The sequence below is a fragment of the Rhineura floridana genome, chromosome 14 (assembly GCF_030035675.1).
Source record: "Rhineura floridana isolate rRhiFlo1 chromosome 14, rRhiFlo1.hap2, whole genome shotgun sequence".
Classification (NCBI taxonomy): domain Eukaryota; kingdom Metazoa; phylum Chordata; class Lepidosauria; order Squamata; family Rhineuridae; genus Rhineura; species Rhineura floridana.
In genome coordinates, this window is record NC_084493.1 from 16088233 (window position 1) to 16111437 (window position 23205).

Below are 23205 nucleotides of genomic sequence, written 5' to 3' on the forward strand. Positions count from 1 at the left end.
AAAGAAAGAAAGAAAGAAAGCTAATAATCTGTGTCTGTATGATGCATATGTACATGCTGCTTTGATATATTTTATGAAATAGCAGTACATATGTATATTTATAAAGAAATACAGTTACTACAGTTACAGCACCATTTTGTCTTGAACTACTTCAGGTCCCACGTTCGTGAACTAGTTCGGGTCCACTTTTGGAGTTCTTAAACCCCTACTTTTGAAGAAACATGTGGAAGAGTAGTTCTAATAACAACACTACCTACTATCCAAGGCTAGTCCTACTCAGAGCAGACCCATCGAAATTAGTGGGCTTAAGTTAGTCATGTCTATTCATTTCAATGGACCTATACAGAATAGGGTTAGATACAACCCTAAGTCAATTTATGGCAGTTGGAGAGTAAACGCTGGGGATATTTCAAATTTAAGTTATTAATTTAAATGGTTAAGAAGGTTTTGAAATATAGTAACATACCTTATTATTGAGTTCATCTAGCTTAGTATTGTCAGTTTGGGTCCAGAGTTCATGAACTAGTTCGGGTCCAGAGTTCTCGAACTAGTTCTGTTCTGAACTATTATAATAAGCCTTACAGTGGTAAATATAAAATGCTAGCAAGTCAGAAAACCCAACGCTTAGCCCACAATACTCAAGTTCCGCATGAACAGTCATGCTGCTCTTGAGCCCTCTGGATAGCAGAATCTGAAGTGCTTTCCCGGCTCCTCTCATTATTTTGTAAATAAATAAATATTTGCCAGCACACAAGGGCACTTACGTTTCTACAACTTCTTCCAAAAACCTGGCAAGGTATCCTGGATCTTTAGTCAAGCACAAAATTCGAAGCATCTCCGTCATCTGCAAGAGAGTTTAGTGGAGATAATTTGGTCAAAGTTTTGTCCAACTTGGCCCAGTTCACCCCAAAATGCCAAGCCAAACCACAAATTAGCATCATGAATGTGAACAATCAAACGTGCGGTCCTGCTGCTTCAACTATGGTCTCAACAACCTGGTCCACATATAACATGAAGCCAAACCATGACTTAAGCACAAATGAGCAAACACATAGTTTGACTTAGTGTTGCATCCCCCAGACAAACTGAGAGCCCAGGCTCAGGCATTAACACCAAGACAAATATGGCTTAAACTCTGGGCAGCACAGCAGCAGCAGGACCGGGGAAGGAGCACAATGGCACTCATCTTCACTCTGGGAACCCGCATGTTTAATCATCTGCTCCAAGCCATTGTTTGGCTTAGCATTATGTGCGAACTAGCTCATTGAGAGGATCCTCTGTGGTGCAGAGTGGTAAGTGGCGGTAACGCAGCCAAAGCTCTGCTCACGGCCAGAGTTTGATTCCAACGGAAGGAGGAAGTCGAATCTCCGGTAAAAGGGGTTGAGGCCCGCCCAGCCTTCCATCCATCCGTGGTCGGTAAAATGAGTACCCGGCATATGCTGGGGGGTAAAGAAAGGCCGGGGAAGGAACTGGCAATCCCACCCCATATATATGGTCTGCCTAGTAAACGTCGCAAGACGTCACCCTAAGAGTCGGAAACGACTCGCGCTACAAGTGCCGGGACACCTTTACCTTTAGCTCATTGAGACTGCTGCTGCTGTTGAAGAGGGATTTCTATTCCTGATTTCTATTCCGAGGAATATTATATTGTCTGGGACTATTCTCTTTTTGGTCTATTTTATTTTGACGAATCTGCTTCTTCACGACGCCACTAACTGTTTTGATGCTGGGAACTAAATTTGTTTTGCATTCTTGAACATAGAGAGATAAGGCAGGTTGCTCTGTTTATACTGTCATCAAGCCTGGAATATTAACCCAATTGTTGCTGAAATAAGAAGTGGTTCTTCTTTATTTTTGTTTTGCTTTGTTTTCGTGGTTTTAAAAATGGTAATCAAGAAAGTGGCTGAGAATCTGGAAGTAACTATGTTTCAGAAAATAATGGATGAGATTGAGATAACGAAACAAACCCTGCGACAGGGTAGTAAGGAGCTGAAAATTGAACTGAGCAAAATGACGCAGGAGCTTAAAGAAATAGGGGATCCTGTGAGAGAGGAGAATGAGATCAGAGATGAGAAAAGAAAAAATAAAGGGAAGATACAAGCCCTGGAGATTGGAACAAATGTGGAATTGGAAAAAGATCTGGAGTTTATGGATTTTAGAAATAAAATCTACTGTTTGGAATTTAACGTTATCTCTGAAGAAATTAATGAAGATATTAGAGATAAAGTTATCAATGGCTTGGATAATCTTCTGGACTGGAATGATGTGATGGAGCTTGATATAGAGAAAATCTATGGAATTAACTGCAGCCATGTGACAATGGAAAAACTCTTAAGAGATGAGCCAGTGCATTTTGTAAAAAAGAAGAACACAGATATGACTTTACAACAGTATTTCAGCAACTTATTCAGAATGGATGGCAAGAAAATATTTGGGATAGAGGAAATTCCCATCAGACTCTTATTATATGACTATGGTTACAACAGCAAGATTATTATGGAATACTGATAATGGAAGATTGGACACTGAAATTACTGGACTTAACAGGACTATTGAAGATGGAAGATGGAACTAATAGGGATAATGGAATAATGGCTATTGAAATTATTGGACCTAACAGATTCTGATGAGATGGATTAATCGAAATGTTTATTTGGACTATGGTTATGACAATAAGATTATTATAATTATTAACGAGATGGATTAATTGACATGTTTATTTGGAGAAAAATTGATAGATATATTTCTTAAAGAATTGAAACCTCTCTGACTTTTTGTGGAAAGAATAAAGTAATGTTTATGAGATTTGATGATTAATTAAGATAACTACTGGAGGAAAGTGATTTTATAATATGATTTAAGAGACAGGATTGTTATATATTGTAGACCTATAACTGATTTGATATGTGACAAATGGGAAGTCAACATTTTATTTTTTTTGTTTAATCATTTTTGTTTTGTTTTGTTTTTTGTCTTTGAATGTTTTATGATTTTGTTTTCTATGTTTTATGAAAATTTGAATAAAAATTATTGTAAAAAAAAAAAAAGAGACTGCTGCTGCTGTTAAAAAGCAACAAGATGGGAATGTTTCATGTGCCGAATTAGAATTGCCGCCTTCTACTCTGGAATCTGAAGCCAAGCAAGGCCTGTTTACTTACCTCTTCCACAAGCTGTTCCATCCTGTCTGTGTTGCTTTGTAAAGAAGGGCACTGCAAGCACATTTCAAGACGCAAATATACCTGAAGCTGGCACCTATTAAAAGAAGAGAGATCTGTGGCAGCAGGAACACCTGGGGCAGTGACTCTGCAGCACATTTTCATCCAGTGCCTTCCTTTGCTGCCACCACCTTTTAAGGAGCTAAGCAATGAGCCACATGGCGTTATTGTTACGATACAATCAAAAGTGACTGTCTGACCTGTCATGGCAAGAGTAATGCCTGCCTATCTAGCAGATGTTAATATCTTGAACCCTTAATGTTCAAAAGCAGTAAACAAATATTGTTAACTAGGGAACACAAAATAATTCTCACAAGCTTATTTTAGACATTTGGCACGTGGCATACACACCTACACAAGCTACCCACCCTGAAAATTAAAACAATGATTAATAGCTATTTTTGTAGGAAAACATTCACTAGCGAATTCCTTCACTACTGCACAATGGAATTCGGTAAGACACTACAGTAGCCTCTTCCAGAGTTATTAGAATAACCTATTTTGGAAGCATAATAGTGTGCCTCGTACTCTCTGACATTGATCTCCTTATCAGGATGGTTGCCAAGCTGCTGACGGAGGGCTTTGCTGGTTTTCAGGAGACTGCTTCGGATTGTGTCCACGCAGGCTGCCTGCAGATACAAAATTAGAAAGGATGTAATACGCACAGACACTCTGAGAACAGAGAGCAACTTCAGAAGTAGTCCATTGAAATAATAGTTGCACTGTTTAATTACAAAGACAAAAGTAAAAAAAAAATGGGAGGAGAAATTGGGATTGACCAATGCCAAGGAGATATCACAGAGCACCAAGATTTGAGGTAATTTTTGTGTTGGGATATAACATTTGAAAACTGGATCTTTATCTTGAAGTTTCCTACTAACTTCAGTTCTTTAAGTATTTACCCAAGTTCAGTGGAGTTACACCCACCATGTGAACTCAAATAGCAACAAAAGACTAGGGTCAAAAATTAAATGTTTTAAACTGATTAAAAATAAAGGATGCACAATAAATGTAATACAGGCTACATATTTAAAGGGGCTGTTGCACACACAAAAAGAGTTCTGATAGCAGAAGGCCAAAGGTTCCTCACTCCTGATCCGAAGCAATCATTATTTTTAATCAGTTTAAATCATTAATCCTTGAACTTGGTTGCTGACCATTGGCCATGCTGGCTGGGGCTGATGTGCATGTCCAGCAACATCTGGAGGGCCGCAGGTTCTCCACCCCTACTCAGGATGTATATGTTAAAGCTGAGCTGAAAGGGGGCTCTCTTTTTTTTGCAAAGCATCTTGGTCTGTGCAAGAACAGAGTCTTTGTTGTGAGGATTTGGGGGGGGCAGGAGGAATGCAAACAGGGGCAGAAATGATCAACACAATTCCTCCAAAGCACTTTGCCAAGGGAGGGCAAATGGATAATGCATTTTACAACACTCCCTGCCCAGAGAGGCCTGCTTTTTCAAGAAAAGATTTCACCACCATCCAAAAGGGCAGCTTTCACTAAGAAATAAGTACTCCACAAAGATGTGTTTGTTACACACACACACACAAATCTGTGATGGAAGGCCCCACTGGTGCTGTTTCTTGAATACCAGTGGTCAGCCTTTTCTCCTTCAGCTTCCATTCCAGCATTTTTTCAACTCCAAAAAGGTATGAAATTGTCTCAGGTTTTAAGAACCTGCTGTATCTTCCTCCTCCTGCCCCTTTAAATATATTATTTGTAAAGAAAAAGCTATGCATAGAGAAGCCGGCCTTGTCTATCTACCTTACCTCATTTGATTTCTGCAATGTATTAACAGCTGTCACCGTATCCTGGGCACATGCAAACAAATTCTGTCCATCAATCACAGCCTTCTGGTAGTTTGTACATATAAAAGAAAGCATCTCCTCCTCAGTCCTAAAGCCTGCAAAATAGCAATCCCCAAACCCAAATACAGGTAAGCAACAAAAGCAAAAATTTGGAATAAACAGTTCATGTAATCCAGGACCGAAAGAATGAAAGGGTTTTCTTGAAGTACTAAGCTCTAGTAGACAGCAGAAGCAATAAGTCAGGGACAGCCAACGTACTGCCCTCCAGCTATTGTTGGACTACAACTTCCACCACCCTTGTCCACTGGGCCATGCTGACTGGGGCTGATGGGAGCTGTAGTTCAACAACATCTGGAGGGAATCATACTGCCTACCCCTGGGGTAGGCACACATAAATACTTGTTCCAATGAGGGAACAGTAAAAAAGCAGTTCTACCATTACAGATGTCACTTAGCTGCTACTGGAAACACACATCAGCTCATGGACTGCGCTAGTTCCGTCCTCGTGCCAGCACCGACAAGGAATATACCCCACAATTCTACCACCTCATCTAGAACAGTATTTTCTGCTTTCTAAATACACAGCACCCATTCTCCCTTATATGTAGAATATCTTAAACACTCAACTGGGCCTTCCCCCTCTACTTCAGAAGCTGTTTCCAAGCCTGTTACTTCTCCTACAAAGTCTCTTCCTTTCACTTCCCAAACGTATGATGGACAGAGGACCTCGTCTGGTGCATACCTATCTTGGGTTTCCTCATTTCTCCCCTTTCTTCCACTTTATCATCCAATCTTCTCAGTAATAGCTTTTGGGAAACTCTCTCACTGAGCAACAGCTCCCCATCTGGCTGGAACTTTTGAGCCTTTACGTTCAGCCTTGCAGTGTTTAACATCTGAAGGGAACGAGGCATGGTCTTCATTTTTTGCCTAACTGGAGTACGGGGAACTCCACCTGCCCAAATCAAAAGACACAAGCATAATTGGGGTTACAACAAATCACAGAGAACTATCGTCCAATAGACCAAAAGCATACCACATGCAAAATACGGCAGAGTTTTTTTTTTTAAAAAAAATCAGTCACAACAGGGCTTATGTGAAAGTACAGGAGAGACAGCTGTCATCCGGAACAGAACAGCAGGAAGATAAGTGGTTTTATTTATTTATTATTTAATTTGTATCCCACCCTTCCTCCCAGCAGGAGCCACGGGCAGCAAACAAAGCGCTAAAAACACTTTAAAACATCATGAAAACAGATCTTAAAATACATTAAAACAAAACAGCATTAAAAACATTTTTTAAAAAAAATTGTAACGATTGTAGAACACGCATACGTCTCTTCCTGTGATCCTGCTGTTGAGATGTAGCAGAGAGGTCAGAGGCTTTCTTCTGGTATAGTTTAGACAGACAGCGTGTCAGTTCCCTTTCAGGCTTTGGGGCCTCCTTCTCAGTAGCAGACCCTGCCTGCAGCAACCTGGTCAGGGTAAAAGATTCCTATTAAAATAAGAATTTTAAATAAAAGAAAAAGGCAAAAAGGAAGTTGCTCCTTTGCACCACAGACAAATGCTTGTAGCGCCCAGCATGTCTGGCTACCAGCCGGAATTCCTCTTTCCTTCACCACAGAACTCAGAGATGGCATCTGTGCAAGTCTTCCTAGCCATTTCAGACTGCCTGGGTCCTTAGAGTCTTGTCTGTAGAGCACATGTTCATTTATGATGGAATGTGAAACTCTGAAGACAATATTTCTTATTCAATTTTAAATTTGATCTATATTATTGAACCAATATATTTTTGTCCATTGCAATTTCAGAGCCCAGCCTCTGTGGCAAGGTTGGAGCCACTTTCACAGAGTGCTTGCTGATCTAGTCTGGGTTGCTGCATTGCTCTCTAAAAATGCACGCTAGGTCTTGGCAGAAATAACAGGACACCAGTACCTAGGTATTTTCCCTAAATCCCCATTCTACTCTGCTATATGGCACTGGGGAACCCTGAAGATTTTCTGCCAGGGAGCAGGCACAATAGAGGCCACATGTTTTCTCCCCCCGATCCCTGGGGCCCCAAGATATTGCTGTCATGACCCAAGGAAAGAGCAGGACAAGACCAGTTCTCATGAGAACCCTCCCTCATCCTGAAACAGCTAACCTCACCACACTAGCCAGGAAGCAATAAAGGGGTTGCAAAGTGTTAGAAGTTTATTTAGTCCATGTCTTTTGTGTAGGCATTCAAAACCAGACACTCTGGATCCTAGATCTGCTCTTCCCTGAATTAGGATATCTTTGAAGGTAGACAAAAAAAGAATCACCTGAGTGACTCCATCAAGCGAGAACTTGCTCCACAGAGGTTTGATAAACAATACCAGTCTTCAATCACTGCAGGACTCCAGGACTGTGTGCAGGTCAGCTCCTGTTGGGCCCACTCTGGAAACAGGGTCTCTGATGGACAAGTAAAGACAGAATAAAAAAAACCAAGTAATTATCAGTGGCATTAGGCCATCCCATAGTTGAGAAAGTTACTGCAAATGTTATAAGTGTTTATTTAAATGTTAATAAACCACACTTTCCTAAAAATACAGCAAGGCGGTATTTTACATGGTTTCCTTAGAAGTTAATCCCACTAGGAACAACAAATCTTATATCCACGTCAAGTGTGCATAGGATTGTACTTTCCAACAATATGGCTGTACCTGTGGCAAAGTGACTAACTAGAGAAAAGATTCAAATCCACACATTACAGATGTTAGATACATTTTGCTGCCTGGGAAGCTGTTTTAGTTTTGAACAGACAGGACATTGTTTTAGAACACTGGTTTTTAAGCTATGTTCCAGCGAACCCTGGTGTTCGTTGGATGCTTGTCTGGGGTTTCTCAACCAGAAGCTCTGATTAAATATGGCTTTCTCCTCATTATCAATCTTCTCCTGCAGTGTGCAGCTGCAAGAGACTGTGGAGTGTTTTAGGCTACAGTCTCAGTTCAAGCAGGTCACTGCGACTGCAGAGCTGAAGAAAAAACAACCTAGTTTCTGTTGTCAGCTACAGAACCAAGGACTGCACCCCATGCCTCCATGGAAGATCATCATGGCAAGGAGGAGACCAACCTGACCCCATCCACTGACCAGAGAAGAAAGAGCTGTAGGGAGCTTGCTCCCCACCCCCCTCCAAGTCCACCCCCAGAAATAATACTCCGCTCAAAATGCCAGTTTGCTCTGGGACTGCAGAGCTGGATAGAAGGAAGCTTTGGCCCTATCCCTTAGCCAGAGGATTCAGAGCTGATGGGTTGTGTGTGTTGTGTTGTTATGATCTCTTGAAAGCAGCCTTGTAGATCATTTGATTGGGATACAAGTCTTCTAAATAGGCAAACAAAATAGGAGATGCAGCAGACCAGAACAGTACTCCACAAGAACTGTGTAGCCTAGAGTATGTCCTATAATCCTCTGCAGGATGTGAGGATTCTTCAGCAGATGCAATAGCATGGAAGGGGCTTCTTGGAAAGATTTAATCTAACAAGCACATAAACGTACCAGGACTTGCCAGATCCCAGTCACCATCAACTTGATTTACCACGCTGCTCACAACCTCTGGAAGGTTGAAATCCTCATCTTTGGAAAGATTCCCTTCCATGACAGTTGGAAGGAGTGATCTCTCGACTTCAGGAGCTCTCTCAGCACAGAGAAGAGAAAGAACTGCGGCAGTATCCGAGATGGGAGTGAAAATCCCAGTATAGGGAGAACAGGCCCCAGATGGACACACTTCAGCAACCTTTCCAACAGGGAAGAAGAAGATTATGTAGGCAGATCAACCTCTGCTCAGAAAGGAAACACTATTTGATTAGGGAGACAGGAGATTTGGAGAGACAACCCAATGCATATTCATGCAAAAGACATCCAATTGGCTAATGGGCCTTTCTTCCTGGTATCAGGGCTGTGGAGTCGGTACGCCAAACTTTCGACTCCGACTCCTCTATTTTTCTACTGTCCAACTCCAACTCCAACTCCACCCAAAATTGCTTCTTGTCAATCAGAATTTATTTGGAAGTCACGAGTCGGTACATTTCTACCGACTCCGACTCCACCCAAAATTGCTCCCGACTCCGACTCCACAGCCCTGCCTGGTATGCATGCTTAGGACTGCAGCCTATAACTGTGAAAGACTAGTAAATTCAACATAAGTTGTAAGAAAATGAGAACACTATTAAGAGACTCTTCCAGGACTCCCTCATAAAACAGCAAGGATGTCGCTTTAGGATCCAGTTTAAAAGGTTACTGGAGATGGTTCCTATTTCTGTATGGAGGGCAAGTCAAGTATTGTTGAATATTGACAAGTATTATTGAAGAATGACAGCTATACCTACTTTAGTTTTTAAAGCTCTGTTATCCACCCAACCCTCTGTTTGTTCATTCAGAAGTCCCACTGAATGCAACAGGGCTTAACTGGGAGTGTGTGTGTGACAGTGCAGCCTTTGTTTTTCAACTCTCTGGAGCAGATTTTGAGGATACATGAGGGGAGGGGCTGCAGGGAGGAGGCGAGGAGGTCCTGTTGCATGAGTGCAGGTCTCCTCTACTTGTGCAACTGCAGTGTTGGATACAACCAATGGAGAAATGAACAGAATTTTCAGCAATAGCATAGACAAGTGGGACCTGCAACAAAACGTTGCAAAGTGGAGTGTTCCATGTTCAAGATTCCAGCCATTCCATTCTCCTTGGTTTTCTGTCTCCCACCTATACACACAAAATCAGCCAGCATTTTATAGTCATGCTTAGCCCTCATTGAGCTGTTTTTGGTTCTCTCTCTCCCTGCCCTCATCACTTTTTAAAGCCCCCCCCCAAAAGTTTTGTTTTACTGCTGCCAATATTTCCCCAAGCCCGCTATTATCTCCCTCTTATGCATATATGTTGCCAATGTGGCTACATAAAGATCCACACTTGGGAGAATTGCACATGTGACAATGACCAGAGAATGGCACTAAAGTGTACAATATAGTTCTGTGTCTAACATTAAGCAAGGTGCAAGTCTGGCTAATGCGGGGGATCCCCGGAGAACTAAAGTATGTGCTATTGAACCCTTGACAAAAAGGGAGGGTCATAAATGTGGCAAATAAATAGATACCGAAAGCTTGTTAGCCACTCTCATCTAATTGTGAAGGGATACTTAGAATATATGCCGTCCTTACCATATGTAGTCCTTGTGCCAGAATGCATTTTACAAACTGCTGAAACAAAGAAGTCTCTTGGACTGACAGTCCCGATGATGGACTCTGCAGTACCCAGCTCTCTGTGTGGAAACTCCCAACATGCACTGCATTCCAGCCTGTCATAGCACACTTAAGAGAAATATTGACTGGACTTCTGAAGTGCCTCTGGCCCACAGTTAGAGGTTCCAACATCACGCCACAGCTCTGTGCCTCTTTGACTCCTGTTCAAGATAAAACACCATTGCTAAGAGTCAAGAGAAGCTTTTAAAACGGAGGAAAATAGGTCATGAAAGCAGGAAATAACCATAGATTTAACAACAGGGAACTCAGCAACCACAGAAAGGTCAAGCGCTTTGTACTTTATTTACCAGGGTGGAAAGCACAGAAGTAAAACTAATTCATATACCAGGTTAGGAAGCACAGAAGTAAACCAGTCCTTATTCCCAAGGATAGCTTCTTTCACGTTATCTAAGATGCAACATCTAACACCCCAGGCCCCTTTCAAAAATAATGCTAATACTGGCATTACATTACAGTCTTCTGATATGGAGGATGTTCTTAGCAGTGAGTTACAAATTTTAGATAAAACATGAACAATCTTGCATTTAGGTTAAGAACTCAAGTCATTATTCTTGTATTACTACTTTGAGAACTTAATTTTGTTAAACCCTGCAGTTTAGAAATAATTTCATCTGTCAGTCTGAAGGTACAGCTATTTGGCAGAATAAAGGAGAGATGTAGATGCTGCTGGACTGTAACTCCCATCATCTCTGACTACTATCCATGCTGGTTGGGGCTGATGGGAGTTGGAGTCCAATAACATCTGAAGGGACACAGATGCCCCAGCCCTGGATTAAAGCTTCCTTTTCACAGCACCTGGGCTATACAGATAGGAGAGAGGAAATCCTTGCTAACTGTAACTACATAGAATTTTCATTACCATCAGATCTGAGGAACAACACTCCTTCCAGACGAGGGAAGGATACTTGTAGTGCAGAAGGCGAGGAAAACAGACAGTTCAAAGTTGAATCAAAAGGCAAGATTGCAGCCCATGGTGTGAACGGTGGCCCGGAGGCTCCAGACTCCACAGGAAAAGCAGGGGTGCCCCTTGTTCGGTGGTGATTTAAACACTGAATTAATGTATCAGATGGCAAGATGGTGCCCCCCGAGAGGCGCATCAGGTCAACCAACATCCAGTAGCCAATGTGGTCTGAAGTTTCAAGAAGCTGGAACAAAACGACGGAAAGGCTCATGTTAGTGATATTAGTAAGACAACCAGAGAAAAGGTTAATAATACAATGTATTTTGTCTACAGCCTGAGGGAAGCTCTATTAGAAAAGAATATTATGCTCTGAGAAATTCCTATTATGCTATTTTTGTTAATAAATATAGCTCTGAAAACAATTGTCCAATTCCGCTTGCACATTTGCCTCTGGTGCTTTTCAGCAAAGAACAAAACTATATAAAAATCTGTATTAAAAACAGGCTCCTAAAAAGTCACTTGCCTAGTTGCTGTGGAAGCGAAGAATCACCTCCAGGCAACCAGGAAAGGACATTCTGCAAGAAATGGATCCTTTGTTTTTCTTTTCAGCTATCTTTGCCAAACAAACGACTAGCATATATGTAGAGACAAGCAGATTCGCAAGAATGTTATGGACTAATAACTTTTATAGATTAATAACTTTAGTAGATTTACGAGGCTATAGAAAAATAAACAGAAGATAATAATTTCATCAGTTGCCAATCTCTGATATTTGGCTTTAGGGCGCGGGGGAATATCAACATTTAGGAGCCCATCTATATAAAAGAGATAAGTGAGGACACACAAGAAAGAGAGTTGCCAATTTTTTTTAAAGGGCTGTCATGCCTGGCACATCCATCTGACTAAGTAAAGATTAATAGGCATCGTGCAATAAACCTGTACTTCCTTACATTAAAAGGCAAATCCAACCAGTAGCTCGTGTGCTTCCTGTGTGCTGCTTTAGATAAAATATAGTTTGGGGAAAATCTGCCAGTCTGAATGGAGGGATACAACTAGTTCTGGGAGCCTGGCAGCCATAGGTGACCAGAATTCCATGGAGGCAAATGAGGAAGTGGGCAAAGGAAGGATGGGTTACTCTAGTCCACTTGGTTTTAATCCTAACTGCCGAGAAAGTAAACTCTCTTCCTCTACAACCAGCACAGAACACTCTGTCCCTCTTCCACCAGTCTGCTAGGTAGTAGGCAGTTTTTTAAGCTAGCCTGCCGAGAGACCAGCAACCTTTGGAGAAGGGCCGTAGCTCAGTGTCAGAGCATCTCTTTGCATGCAGAAGGTCCCACGTTCAGTCCCAGGCAACTCTAGGTACGGCTGGGAGAGATCCGTCTTAAATCCTGGAGAGCCGCTGCCAGTCAGTGTATACCGTACTGAGCAAGGTGGGCCAATGACTTGACTCAGTATAAGGCAGCTTCCTATGCTCCTAACTACACTTCCATACTGCCTATGGGGAATGGAGTTGCCCCTTGCAAGGAAATGGAGGCTACTATTCTGTTAGCAGGCTAGTTTAAAAAAACAGACTTGTAGGCTATAAACTTTAGTGGAGTTATTTACGAAGCTGGGTTTTATATATTTGGAAATGTATATACTGCTTTTCACTTCTGGAAAGATCAAAGCAGTTCAGACAACGAAACCACAATACAATATATAATAAAATCTAATCAGTGAAATCCTATTACAGCCAAATCAAAGGCAAACAAAATAATCACATGACGAACAGCAAGCACAGGCATCAATAGCCCGGAGAACGCTTTGGTAAACAGATGTTTTGAACTTCTGGCAAAAGCCAACCAATGCCAGTGCCCATCTCATCTCAGTTGGGAGATCTTTCCACAGGGTAGGTACCATTTCTGAGAAGGCCCTGTGTGCACATCTATACATTGCAGTATGGTCAGCAGGGCTTCCCCAGCAGATCACAACAACCTAGGCAACTTGTACAGAAGGGGGTCTCTCAGATAGCCTTGTCCCAAGTCGTTCAGGTCCCTACAAGTCAGAACAAATGCCTTAAAGCTGTCTTGGTACTTAACTGGCAGCCAGTATACCTCCTTCAGTACAGGCATTATACAAGCATGATACAAAGCCCTGCTAAGAAGTGGGGCCACCACATTCTGCACTAGCTGAAGCTTCTAAATCAGCTTTAAGAACAGCCTCACAAAAGCGTGTTACAAAAACCCAGTCTGGAGGTTACCAACGCACAGATCACAATAGCTATCACTATCCAGGAACTGTCACAGCTGGTGTGCCAGACAAACCAGCCAATATGTGCTCCTTGGCACAGAGGCCAGTTGTTTTTGCCTGGCTGGAATGTGTCCTTGAATGTGTCCTCTGATAATGAGTCTTGCTTGCCGGGATGGAGGAAACAGGTGTGTGTAAGCATGTGTGGAGACTAGCCTACTTCACATTAATTGCTCTACCCACTTTTACCTCTTCTGCCGCCCATCACTGGCATGTGGCCTCCAGAGGGTTGCCCAGGATTGTGGGCCTTGGGATGAGAAGATTCCCCATCCCAGCTCTAGATAAGCAATATCCTCCGAGACTGTCTGCAGCTGGGCTGCTGTTACCCTCTAAAGCACTTTGCCCCACAAAAGGGGTATTTGTGCCTTGCAGTAATTATCATAAACCAATGGGTCCAGAAAAGGCAGCACAACCATCTCTTTAAAGCCAGCTGACATCATCTCCTCATTGGCCACTCCTTTGACCCACATGGCCAAGCCCCCTCCCCACCCAAGCTGGATAGTTCTTACAAGCCTGATGGGCTTACACACTCCCTACAGCAGTAAGTCTACAGCGTGGAGTTACTTCTGGGTCCAGATCTCCTCCAAAATGGTCAGGTTGCAGAATGGCCAAGATTGCCTTTAACCAGCTTCATTTGACATGCCAGTTGCACCCTTACCTAGAGAAGTCTTACCTGACCTTATTCCTACCACAATCACCTCCAGGCTGGATTAGCACAACACAGTCCGTGTTGGGCAACCCTTGAAGACAGTCTGGAAATTTCATTAAGTCCAAAGTGCAGTTGCTTTCTGGAGCCAAAGATCATATATGCCAATTCTTTACTAATTCCACTATCTTTCAATTTGTTTCTGGGTTCAATATCCTGTATGTTTTAAAACAAGGGAATCTGCACCCTCCAGATGTTGTTGGACCACAACTCCCATCATCCCTGACCATGCTCTCTGGGGCTGATGGGAGTTAGAGGGTCGCAGATCCCGATTCTTACTGTAAGCAGCCTAGACCATTGTTTCTCAGAAACTGCCTCCTCCCATGAGTCTGTCCCAGTACTCCACTCCATGATAAAGGCTCTTCTTCTTCCCTCAATTGTCAGCGGTGCCAGGGCTGTGCCTAAGAGATGGGTGTCACAACAGAAAAGGCCCTGAATTGTTGAATATCCTTCCAAGGGTGGTATATTTTGCCTCATCACTGCTCATTTTTAGGTAGGCAGTCAAGAGTATATTGTTCCAGCAATTTTTTAAATAACTGTGTCCTTCTGTGACTGACTTTAATCTGTTGCTGTTTTTGCTTGAATTTGTTTTTATTGTAAACCACCTTGGATGTTAGTTTTACAGAATGGCACAATATAAATTGTAATAATAATTGAACAGTAAAAACAATAGCGTGGGAAACTGTACCTAGAGAAGGTACTTGTGTGGTAGTTTTGTGTGCTGTAATGCCTCCCTGTCTGCATAGACTACATGGTGTCCTCTAGATGTTGTTGGACTACAACTCCCATCAACCCCAGCCAGCATGGCCAACAGTCAGGAATGATGGGAGTTGTAGACCATAACCTCTGGAAGGCATCATGGCGGCTACCCCCTATGTAGAGGATCAGTGCAGGCAAAATACAGATTTTGTGTGGCTTAGAACAGCAATTCTCCCCATTGCCTTCACCTGCAACTACAAGTAAGAACTCAGAGCATGCATGGTGGTCAGAAGTGTAGCTACAGTTCAGTAGCCACATTTGAGAAACCTTGACTTACAGAGATTCTGTGTGCTGAATACACCCAAGATCCCTCTTTCAAATCTTAACCCACCCTAGTGATTTCTTGCACGTAAAGGTACTTGACATGTACACTGATTTTCTGCAGGTATGGTCTTCTGCGTTCACTTCTACTGAGGGGGTAGCTCTGAGCATGTATTCTTATGTGTGCCTACAGAGCTGTCCTCTCTGCTGAAGTGAATGGGTACTTCACATGCACAGCTCTATGCACACAACATAAGTTATGGAACTCCATCCCCATAGAGGTACATCTGGCACCTTCTCTATATAGTCTTTGACAAATATGGAAGACACACCTACTTACCCTGGTCTTTGACACCCAAAATGTGTGTCTTCAGGACCCACCCTTTTCTTGTGACAGTAATTTGTTTTAACTGTTTTTAACATTGGATTTTAAATTGTTGTAACCCGCACCAGGACCTGCTGGTGAAAGGCAGGTAATATTTAACAATAGTCATGGACAGGTCTCTAGAATGCACACTTACACAGGTAGTCTCACTGTCAGCATCTGTGAAAACTGGAGGAGCATAATGGGTTGCAGCAGACAGTATTTGCCTCTGAGCAGGGAAATCTGGGTTTAAATAGTCACTGAGCCATAAAGCACACAAGATGACCATGGAACCACCACTCACTCTCAACCTAAACTACCTCACTGAGTTGTTGAGAGGATAAAGTGGTAGGCCCAACATTTGACACCATGCACTTCTTGGAGGAAGGGAGGGAAACAAATGCAATTAACAACATGCCACATCAGATGGTAGGCTAATGATCTGGAATTTAGCACCCCAAATGATTAATTATTTCATATTACCTTGAACTGTTCAGCAGTGTCCACCCAATACAATGTGATTTTCTGAGAAGCCATCATTTCCCTGATTCCCTTCGGAAGGAACTTTTCTGTCAGATCATGTGAAGCAGGCAGTTCATCAGATGAATGAGCATGCATTCCAGAAACAAACTGTAGCAGCTCCCTCTGGGAATGAGGACAGGGAGAGAAGAGGAAAATGGCATTCACAAAGCCTGCAGAAGGAGTAGAACTGCCAAGAGGCTTGTCAGGGGTCACAGTTAACTTGCTTTTCTGGCTCCTCAACACCGGTTTGGCTGGAGAGGCAATTTCAGGACGGTCCCATTGGTAGTCAAGTAATGATTCTTTCAGTATGTTCCGAGTGAGGGTGGCTCGAGGCACTGAGCCAGATGAGTTTGGACTGCCGCCTAGGTTTCCAAATCTCGCCTCCAGCTCTTCCTCGAAGTCTTCCCAACTGCGGGATCCAAGCTCACGAAAATTGCCCACTCGTGAAGTTCTGCCCTGGACACCTAAGGAGTCAAAGAATTTGAAGCCCCATCGGATCTTAGTTAGGCCAAACTTGCATCCCAAATAGTTCAAGATCCTCAAGGTGGCCAGATGAAGATGAATCTTCTGCACAGAGCTGGCAGTGTCCAACAGGAAAACCACATTGTGGGAGCAAGTCATGATGATCCAGAAAGCGTTTCTGTATTCCAGCAGCTTACACTTTGGGTGCCCAGGTTTGGATGGTACACATACACACCATGCTGCACACAGCAACTACCAGGCAGCTTGAGGAGGACCACGGCCTGGGTCTCTTAACTTAGCATCCCAAGACCACTCTTGAGTACACTTCCTAAGGAAAAATAGTCTTGCTGAGGTAATTGGAAACTTCCTTCCAAACGAACATCCTTAGGACCAGGCTTGCAACCAAAAAGGATTTTTTATGTATATAATTATTACTCTGCTGGAACGCACAGGCAGGGTGCAGCTCCCACCCTCCAACAGCAGGCCCCTTTCCAAGGGAAGGTGATACACTATTCCCCCTCCCATTCAATAACCGATTTTTAAAAACCCCTCTAACCTCTCAATACTATGCCCCTTCTCCAGTGGGGACTCCTCCGGCTCCCCCAGCAACGGCCGCCAAAACTCAAGGCTACAGGAAGCTCCTGATAATAGCTTAATAAGGGGACACTTAATAACTGCTATTATCAATTGTTAATAATAAGGGGAGCCCCTGCTAGCCACCACCTTTTCGGAACCCCTACAGCTCCACAAGGAAAACATGCCGCTCCTCTCTTAACAAGCAAAAGCAGCACTCGCCATTATCTCCTGTGCGCAGCTCTCTATCTGACTGCTGGCGCGCTTACCTCTCCTCTCTTACGATTGGCTACAGGGTGCCTCGCTGCCACTCTCGCCATTGGCTCGGGCTGCTTCCCCGGTATCACCCCGCTCTCGCGAACTCCTTACGACTCCCTTCCTGCCGCGAGCGCGCTCGGGCTCTCTGATTGGCTACGGCTTTTGACGTGAACGCCTTCTGCGTCGAAGACATGCCACCTCCCTCCCCTCTCTCCTCAGAGAATTAGGAAGATATAATGACTGAGTTTTCGGTTTGTATTTTTTAAAGAAGCTCGTCGCTTTAAGGCTATCTATGGAAAATCAGTTCTTTAGGATTAGGCCGAAAGCAGCTTAGATAAAGGAGTTGACGCTGAGGTTGCAGAGCGCGCTTACCTGGGAGTAAGCCTCAGGGAAGCCAATCTTTAGCTTTTTCTAGCTCTATAAGTTTCTATCCCTATGTGCTCTGTAATCATCCTGCTTAGCTCTTACATTTTCTAGCTCTACGATTGGCCGCTAGGTTGGCCAGAAGGTCTGGAACGCGATCTCCTGGTAGCTGGCGATCGGGAGGCGCTGATTGGACGGTGGGCGGAGTTATTTTAAATTTAAAATTTAAAGAGTGGGAATTGGAGGGGAGAGGAGCTGGCTGAGCCTATTATTGCAGGCGCTCGTGGGTGGAAGGAAAATGATAGGGAAGTGTGATAATAATTTTAATACATAGCTAATAATTTTAGGGAAGGAGTCTTGACATCATGATTATAGTTGGGCAAACCTCCAACCTCCTGATCCAAGTTTACTGGGGGAAATTGGATTATTTTTGTTTCTTGTTTTATCTGCTTACTGTGTGGTTCCCCATATTCCATGTACCTATACAGGCCTGGATATTTGTAACTTATTGCTAACCGATTGATCTGGGGAACTGAGAACTAAAACTATACAAATAACTGAAGATAGAAAAGGAATTAGTTAATTAGTTTGTTTTGTTCTTAATAATTATTACAAAATGCTCTCAGTAGTCTTTATTTCAATTGTCTTCCTAACGTTGCTAATTTTGGTTCCTTTCATCTTCATTGTTAATTGTTCTATTTTGAAAAGCACTGTTTCATGTCAACATTGCTATAGCACCATTAAGGTTATGAAAACATCAGCAATGTAACTCTTGGTTGTGATTATTTTACTTTGTTTTATCTTATCATGGTTTTTCATTACAAAATCTACTTGTGAACTTTATACCTTGAATAAACCAATGTATTTGTTTCATGTACAGTTCTGAGTTGGTGGTTTGTTGGGGTTTCCTCTTCATTTCACAGGGTTGCTGCTGAGCAAATGGAATCAGGGTGAAGAATCCAGTCAAGGTTGATGCCTAGGCCAAAATTGGCATGTTATGCATGGGCCTGATTGGATCCACTAATTTAGAATTTAGAACCTGATTTTCATGTTGAAGCAAAAACAACATAGCTTCTTATTATTTTGTGAGTGTAGTGTTTTCAGCCTAGTTCATGCAAACTATTGAATTACAGTTCCAAAGGTGCTCTTCATGATTATTAGCTTGCTAATGGCTCATTGCAAATCCAGGTGGTAAAAACAACACATTGGTCTTGTGGCTCCTTAAAAACTGATGGATCTGTAGCAGAATCTTATACATGTGTACCCGGAAGTAAACCCCTCTGAGTTCCATCGGTCTCGCTCCTAGACAAGTATGCTTAATATTGTAACCCTGGGAGTAAGCCCCCTTGGAACTCAGTGAGACTTATGTCTGAGTAGATATGCAGAGGATTTATGTTTTGGTGTAAGCTTTGATGGACTGCAACCAGTAGTCAATCTATTTGGATCTGGGACTCACTTTTAACCCAAACCTGCAACATGGCATCAATTTTAATTACATTTTTAATACAATATATTTATCTCTTCCTCCTTTCTCCTGTAATCTTCCTCTTTTTCTCCTGCACCCTTTCAGAGGGTTGGTTTCCTCTTCATTAAACAATCCTGAAGAAATAATACTTTAAAAAAAAATAGTGATGGTGCCCATAGTGAAACCCATGTCTTGGTTCTGACCAGTCTGCTGACCAATAATCCCTCATCAATTTCCTTGTAGGGAAAGCAATACCAGGGCAGTTAAGACTGGTGTGAGTGAAACCAATAGAAGTTTGTCAGGTAGATGTGCTCCCTTAAGAATCATTCTACTCCTGTTTGCACCGTATGTCTACTCTGTGATTTCACTCTTTTTTTTTTACCACTAGATGTCACTATTGGCTTAACAGATGGCTGCTTGCTCCAAAACTTACTACCACCCAAGGATGATGCTAAGGATCCTGGTGCAGGAGTAACAGTCCCATTGAACTAAGTGAGACTTAGTATCAAGCAACATGTGAAATGGGTGTTTCTTGCATGGAAATGGAACCTTTTGTTTAAACCTTTCATAGTTTTGCATTTTCTAAAAAGTAGCAGTTTTAAAAAATGATCCCAATTATACATGTAGCAGTTAGACAATTGAACTAAGGCTAGGAAGATCTGGATTAAAATTTCCACTCGGCCATGGAGCTCACTGGACGACCTTATTTATTTATTAGATTTATATCCTGCCCTTCTTCTCCTTCCCTTGGGGCAATCACTATCTCTCAGCCTGAACTACCTTACAGGATTAACATGAGGATAACATAGGGGGAGGGAATCAGATATGCTGCTTTAAGCTCCTGGGAGGAGAGAGGTTGCGACTTTAAAAAGCCATAAATAAACATATATTTGTTGACGATCTTTTAGAAAATTATAAATCCCTAAAGAGCTTCTTCCTTAAAGAAGGGCTATGACAGGGCTGGAGAATCTGTGGCCTTTCAGATATTCCTGGATTACAACTGCTATCGTTCCTGGCCATTGGCTATGCTGGCTGGGATGGATGGCAGCTGAAGTCCAGCAAAATCTGTAGAGCTAAGCGATGGAGTAGGGAACCAATGGCTCTCCAGACATTGTTGGACTCCAGCTGGCAGTGAAAACAGCCCAGGGTAAGTTACCAGCTAATTTCAGAAGGATGCTTGTGAGCTGGCCACTGCATACTCGATGAGGGAAGGGCCGTAGCTCATTGGCAGAGTATTTGCTTTGCATGCTAAAGGCCCCAGGTTCAAACCCCAGCATCTCCAGGTAGGGCTGGGAATATCCACTGTCTGGAACCGTTGAGAGCTGCTGCCAGCCAGTGTAGACAATGCTGATCTAGATGGACCAATGCCAGACTCAGTATAAGGCAGTTTCCTAAATATTCTAAAAGCAAGGGAACATAGCTCAGTGGCAGAGCATCTGCTTTTCATGCAGAAGGTCCCAGGTTCAATCCCCAATGGCCTCTTCGGTTAGGGCTGGGAGAGACGCCTCCCTGAAACCCTGGAGAGCCACTGTCAGACAGTGTAGACAATACTAAGCTAGATAGGACAGTGGCCTGACTTGGAACAAAGCAGCTTCTTATGTTCCTCCAGCTGTTTCAAGGACCTGTGCCAGACTGTTCCTGTCCAGGCGACCCGAGATGAACGTGTGGGAAGGCAGAATCGCAAACTGCCTTATCAGCGGTGGCCTGAAAACAGAAAACAACAAAAGAGCCTAGTGCAGGTTTCTAACTGACATTTGATGGAAAGATACAGTCCATAAAAATCTGTCGGTTGATACTGTCGGGTTAAGAGCTGATAAGGTCAAAGCCTTGGGCTTGGAAGCTGCTCCAACTGGGTTGTCCTGCTTGAGGCGAGTCACTGTGGCTCTTTGGTTCTTGCCTTGCTCTTTGCAACCTCTGTCCCCCACTCCTTAGTCAGCAATACAGTAATACTTCAGTTAGCAAAGTAGATGCGTTCTTAAACATTACTTTAACAGAAACTTTGGTACCAGAGGTAGGAATAACATGGAAAGAATAGGGATAGGTTCCTACACCTGCTCATAGATGGTGGGGCAGCTTCAACAGGGGCTTTACAGGGGTACCTGGGACCCTCCCCTTTCTCCTCTCCCTTCTCCTCTGAATCATATTACATCCTTCCCTTCCCAGCCCTGGGAGAAAGCAAGAGATCTCTTCAATGCAAAGCAAGCACAAGCTTGTCAGTTTCACCCTAGCAAAGCAAAGGCATAGGCTGGTCAGTTTCACCTGACAGCAAAGGCACAGGCTTGGAAGTTTATCCATAGCAAAGCAAATCTGATCAGATTTACCTAAAAGTTAAAAGGAGCTTCCTTCCTGGAGGATTGGTTAACTGAGGTATTACTGTAAAGGTTGCTGCGGCCAGAGCTGCCTTTTTTGCTTGCTATTGTCATTGATAGAATACATCTAAGCTGGCAAGTTTTGGGGGCAATGTGCAGAAAATTGGACATAGTGATGTCGCCATTCACACCACACATTCTGTGACTTGTTGCTGTTTGATGCTCCACTTAAGGAACAGAGAAAGCTGCCTTCTACTCAGTCAGACCATTGGTCCATCTAGCTCCATATTGTCTACACTGACTGGCAGGGGCACTACAGGATTTCAGGCAGCCCTGCCTGGAAATACCAATGATTGAACCTCAGACCTCCTGCATGCAAAGCAGATACTCTGCAACTGAGCTATGTCCCTCCCCCCCCCCCACATCTGGGTTTTCTTGTGGGAAAGCTTGTATTTCATTAACAGTACAATCCTATCCCTGACTACTCAGAAGGCAATCCAACTGAATTCACTTGGGACTTATTCCCAGGTAAGTATATAGGACCACAGCCTAAAGCTGCAATCCTGTGCACGCCTTCTTAAGTGGTCAGACCCATTGAACTCAATGGAGCTTTAAAAAGTCTGAGCAATGCATAAGACTAGGCTTCATGGATTATAACCATCTCATAATTAATTTGGGCAGAAATCACACATCCTCTTTTCTGGATCTTTTTGTGTTTAATTTTATAAAATGAATTTGTGTCAGTGCAGCTGCGTATATCAGTTTATTCTTTTTTCTCAGTTATCAGTTCACTAATTTGTAGTAGAAAGTCATCTGGGTGACTTCACATTCTTATCTTCCTTAGCTTTGCCCCTTATTTGGCACTGTGCATCAGATTTATTGGCATGCATATAGGCGCATGATTACAATTAGCACATTCTGTGTTTAGTAAGGGTATGAATGAAAATACAAATACTCACTGTGGGTTAGATCCAGGTCTGCCCTATACATTGTAAAGCAGTATCATACCACTTTAAACAATAATGGCTTCCCCAAAGAATCCTGGGAGCTGTAGTTTAAGGGTGATGAGAGTTGTTAGGAAACCCTTATTCCCTTCACAGAGTAACAGTTCCAAGAGAGTTTTAACAGTCAGTCCCTCTACTCTGAGGAACTGTAGCTCTGTGAGGGGAAAAGGGGGCTCCTAACAACTCTCAGCACACTTAACAAACTACTCTTCCCAGGATTCTTTGGGGAAAGCGGTGACTATTTAAAGAGGTATGATAGTGCCACACCAGCCATTTATTCCACATTAAACAGTCATGGCTTCCCTCAAAGAATCCTGGGAATTGTGGTTTGTGAAGAGTGCTGAGTGTTACTAGGAGACTCCTATTCCTCTCACAGAGTTCCATTAGCCAGAGTGGTTTAACAGTCAGCCCCTCTTCCCAGAAAATTCTGGGAACTGGAGCTCTTGGAAGAGAATAACGGTCTCCAACTCTCATCACCCTTCACAAACTACACTTCCCAGGATTCTTTGGGGGAAGCCATGGTGATTTAAAGTGGCATACTGCTTTAAATGTTTAGATGGGGCCTTTGTCATGCTTCAATTTGTTATGACTAACTAAGGATGGAGACTCTCAAGTCCAGACCTCTCTATCTGGCCTTTGGGACTCTCGAGACCACATCCCTCACTGGCTCTGCTTTGCACTCCAAGGGT

The 23205-nt window shown here is 43.0% G+C and overlaps 1 protein-coding gene across 2 annotated transcripts in view; it reads right to left on the minus strand.

Moving 5' to 3' along the window:
- The window catches only part of TICRR (TOPBP1 interacting checkpoint and replication regulator), a 28844-nt gene extending 11311 nt beyond the window's left edge, over positions 1 to 17533 (minus strand). The window contains exons 1-12 of one of the 2 annotated variants that reach the window (XM_061595915.1): positions 17387 to 17533; positions 16044 to 16872; positions 11143 to 11428; positions 10182 to 10423; positions 8533 to 8770; positions 7320 to 7449; positions 6352 to 6491; positions 5763 to 5972; positions 4982 to 5115; positions 3744 to 3844; positions 3159 to 3252; positions 765 to 844 (exon numbers count right to left, since the gene is read on the minus strand). In XM_061595915.1, the coding sequence (XP_061451899.1) occupies positions 765 to 844; positions 3159 to 3252; positions 3744 to 3844; positions 4982 to 5115; positions 5763 to 5972; positions 6352 to 6491; positions 7320 to 7449; positions 8533 to 8770; positions 10182 to 10423; positions 11143 to 11428; positions 16044 to 16703 (2315 nt within the window). In that variant the 5' untranslated portion in view covers positions 16704 to 16872; positions 17387 to 17533. The other variant, XM_061595916.1, reaches the window with a different exon arrangement.
- Between the last annotated feature and the right edge of the window lie 5672 nt (positions 17534 to 23205).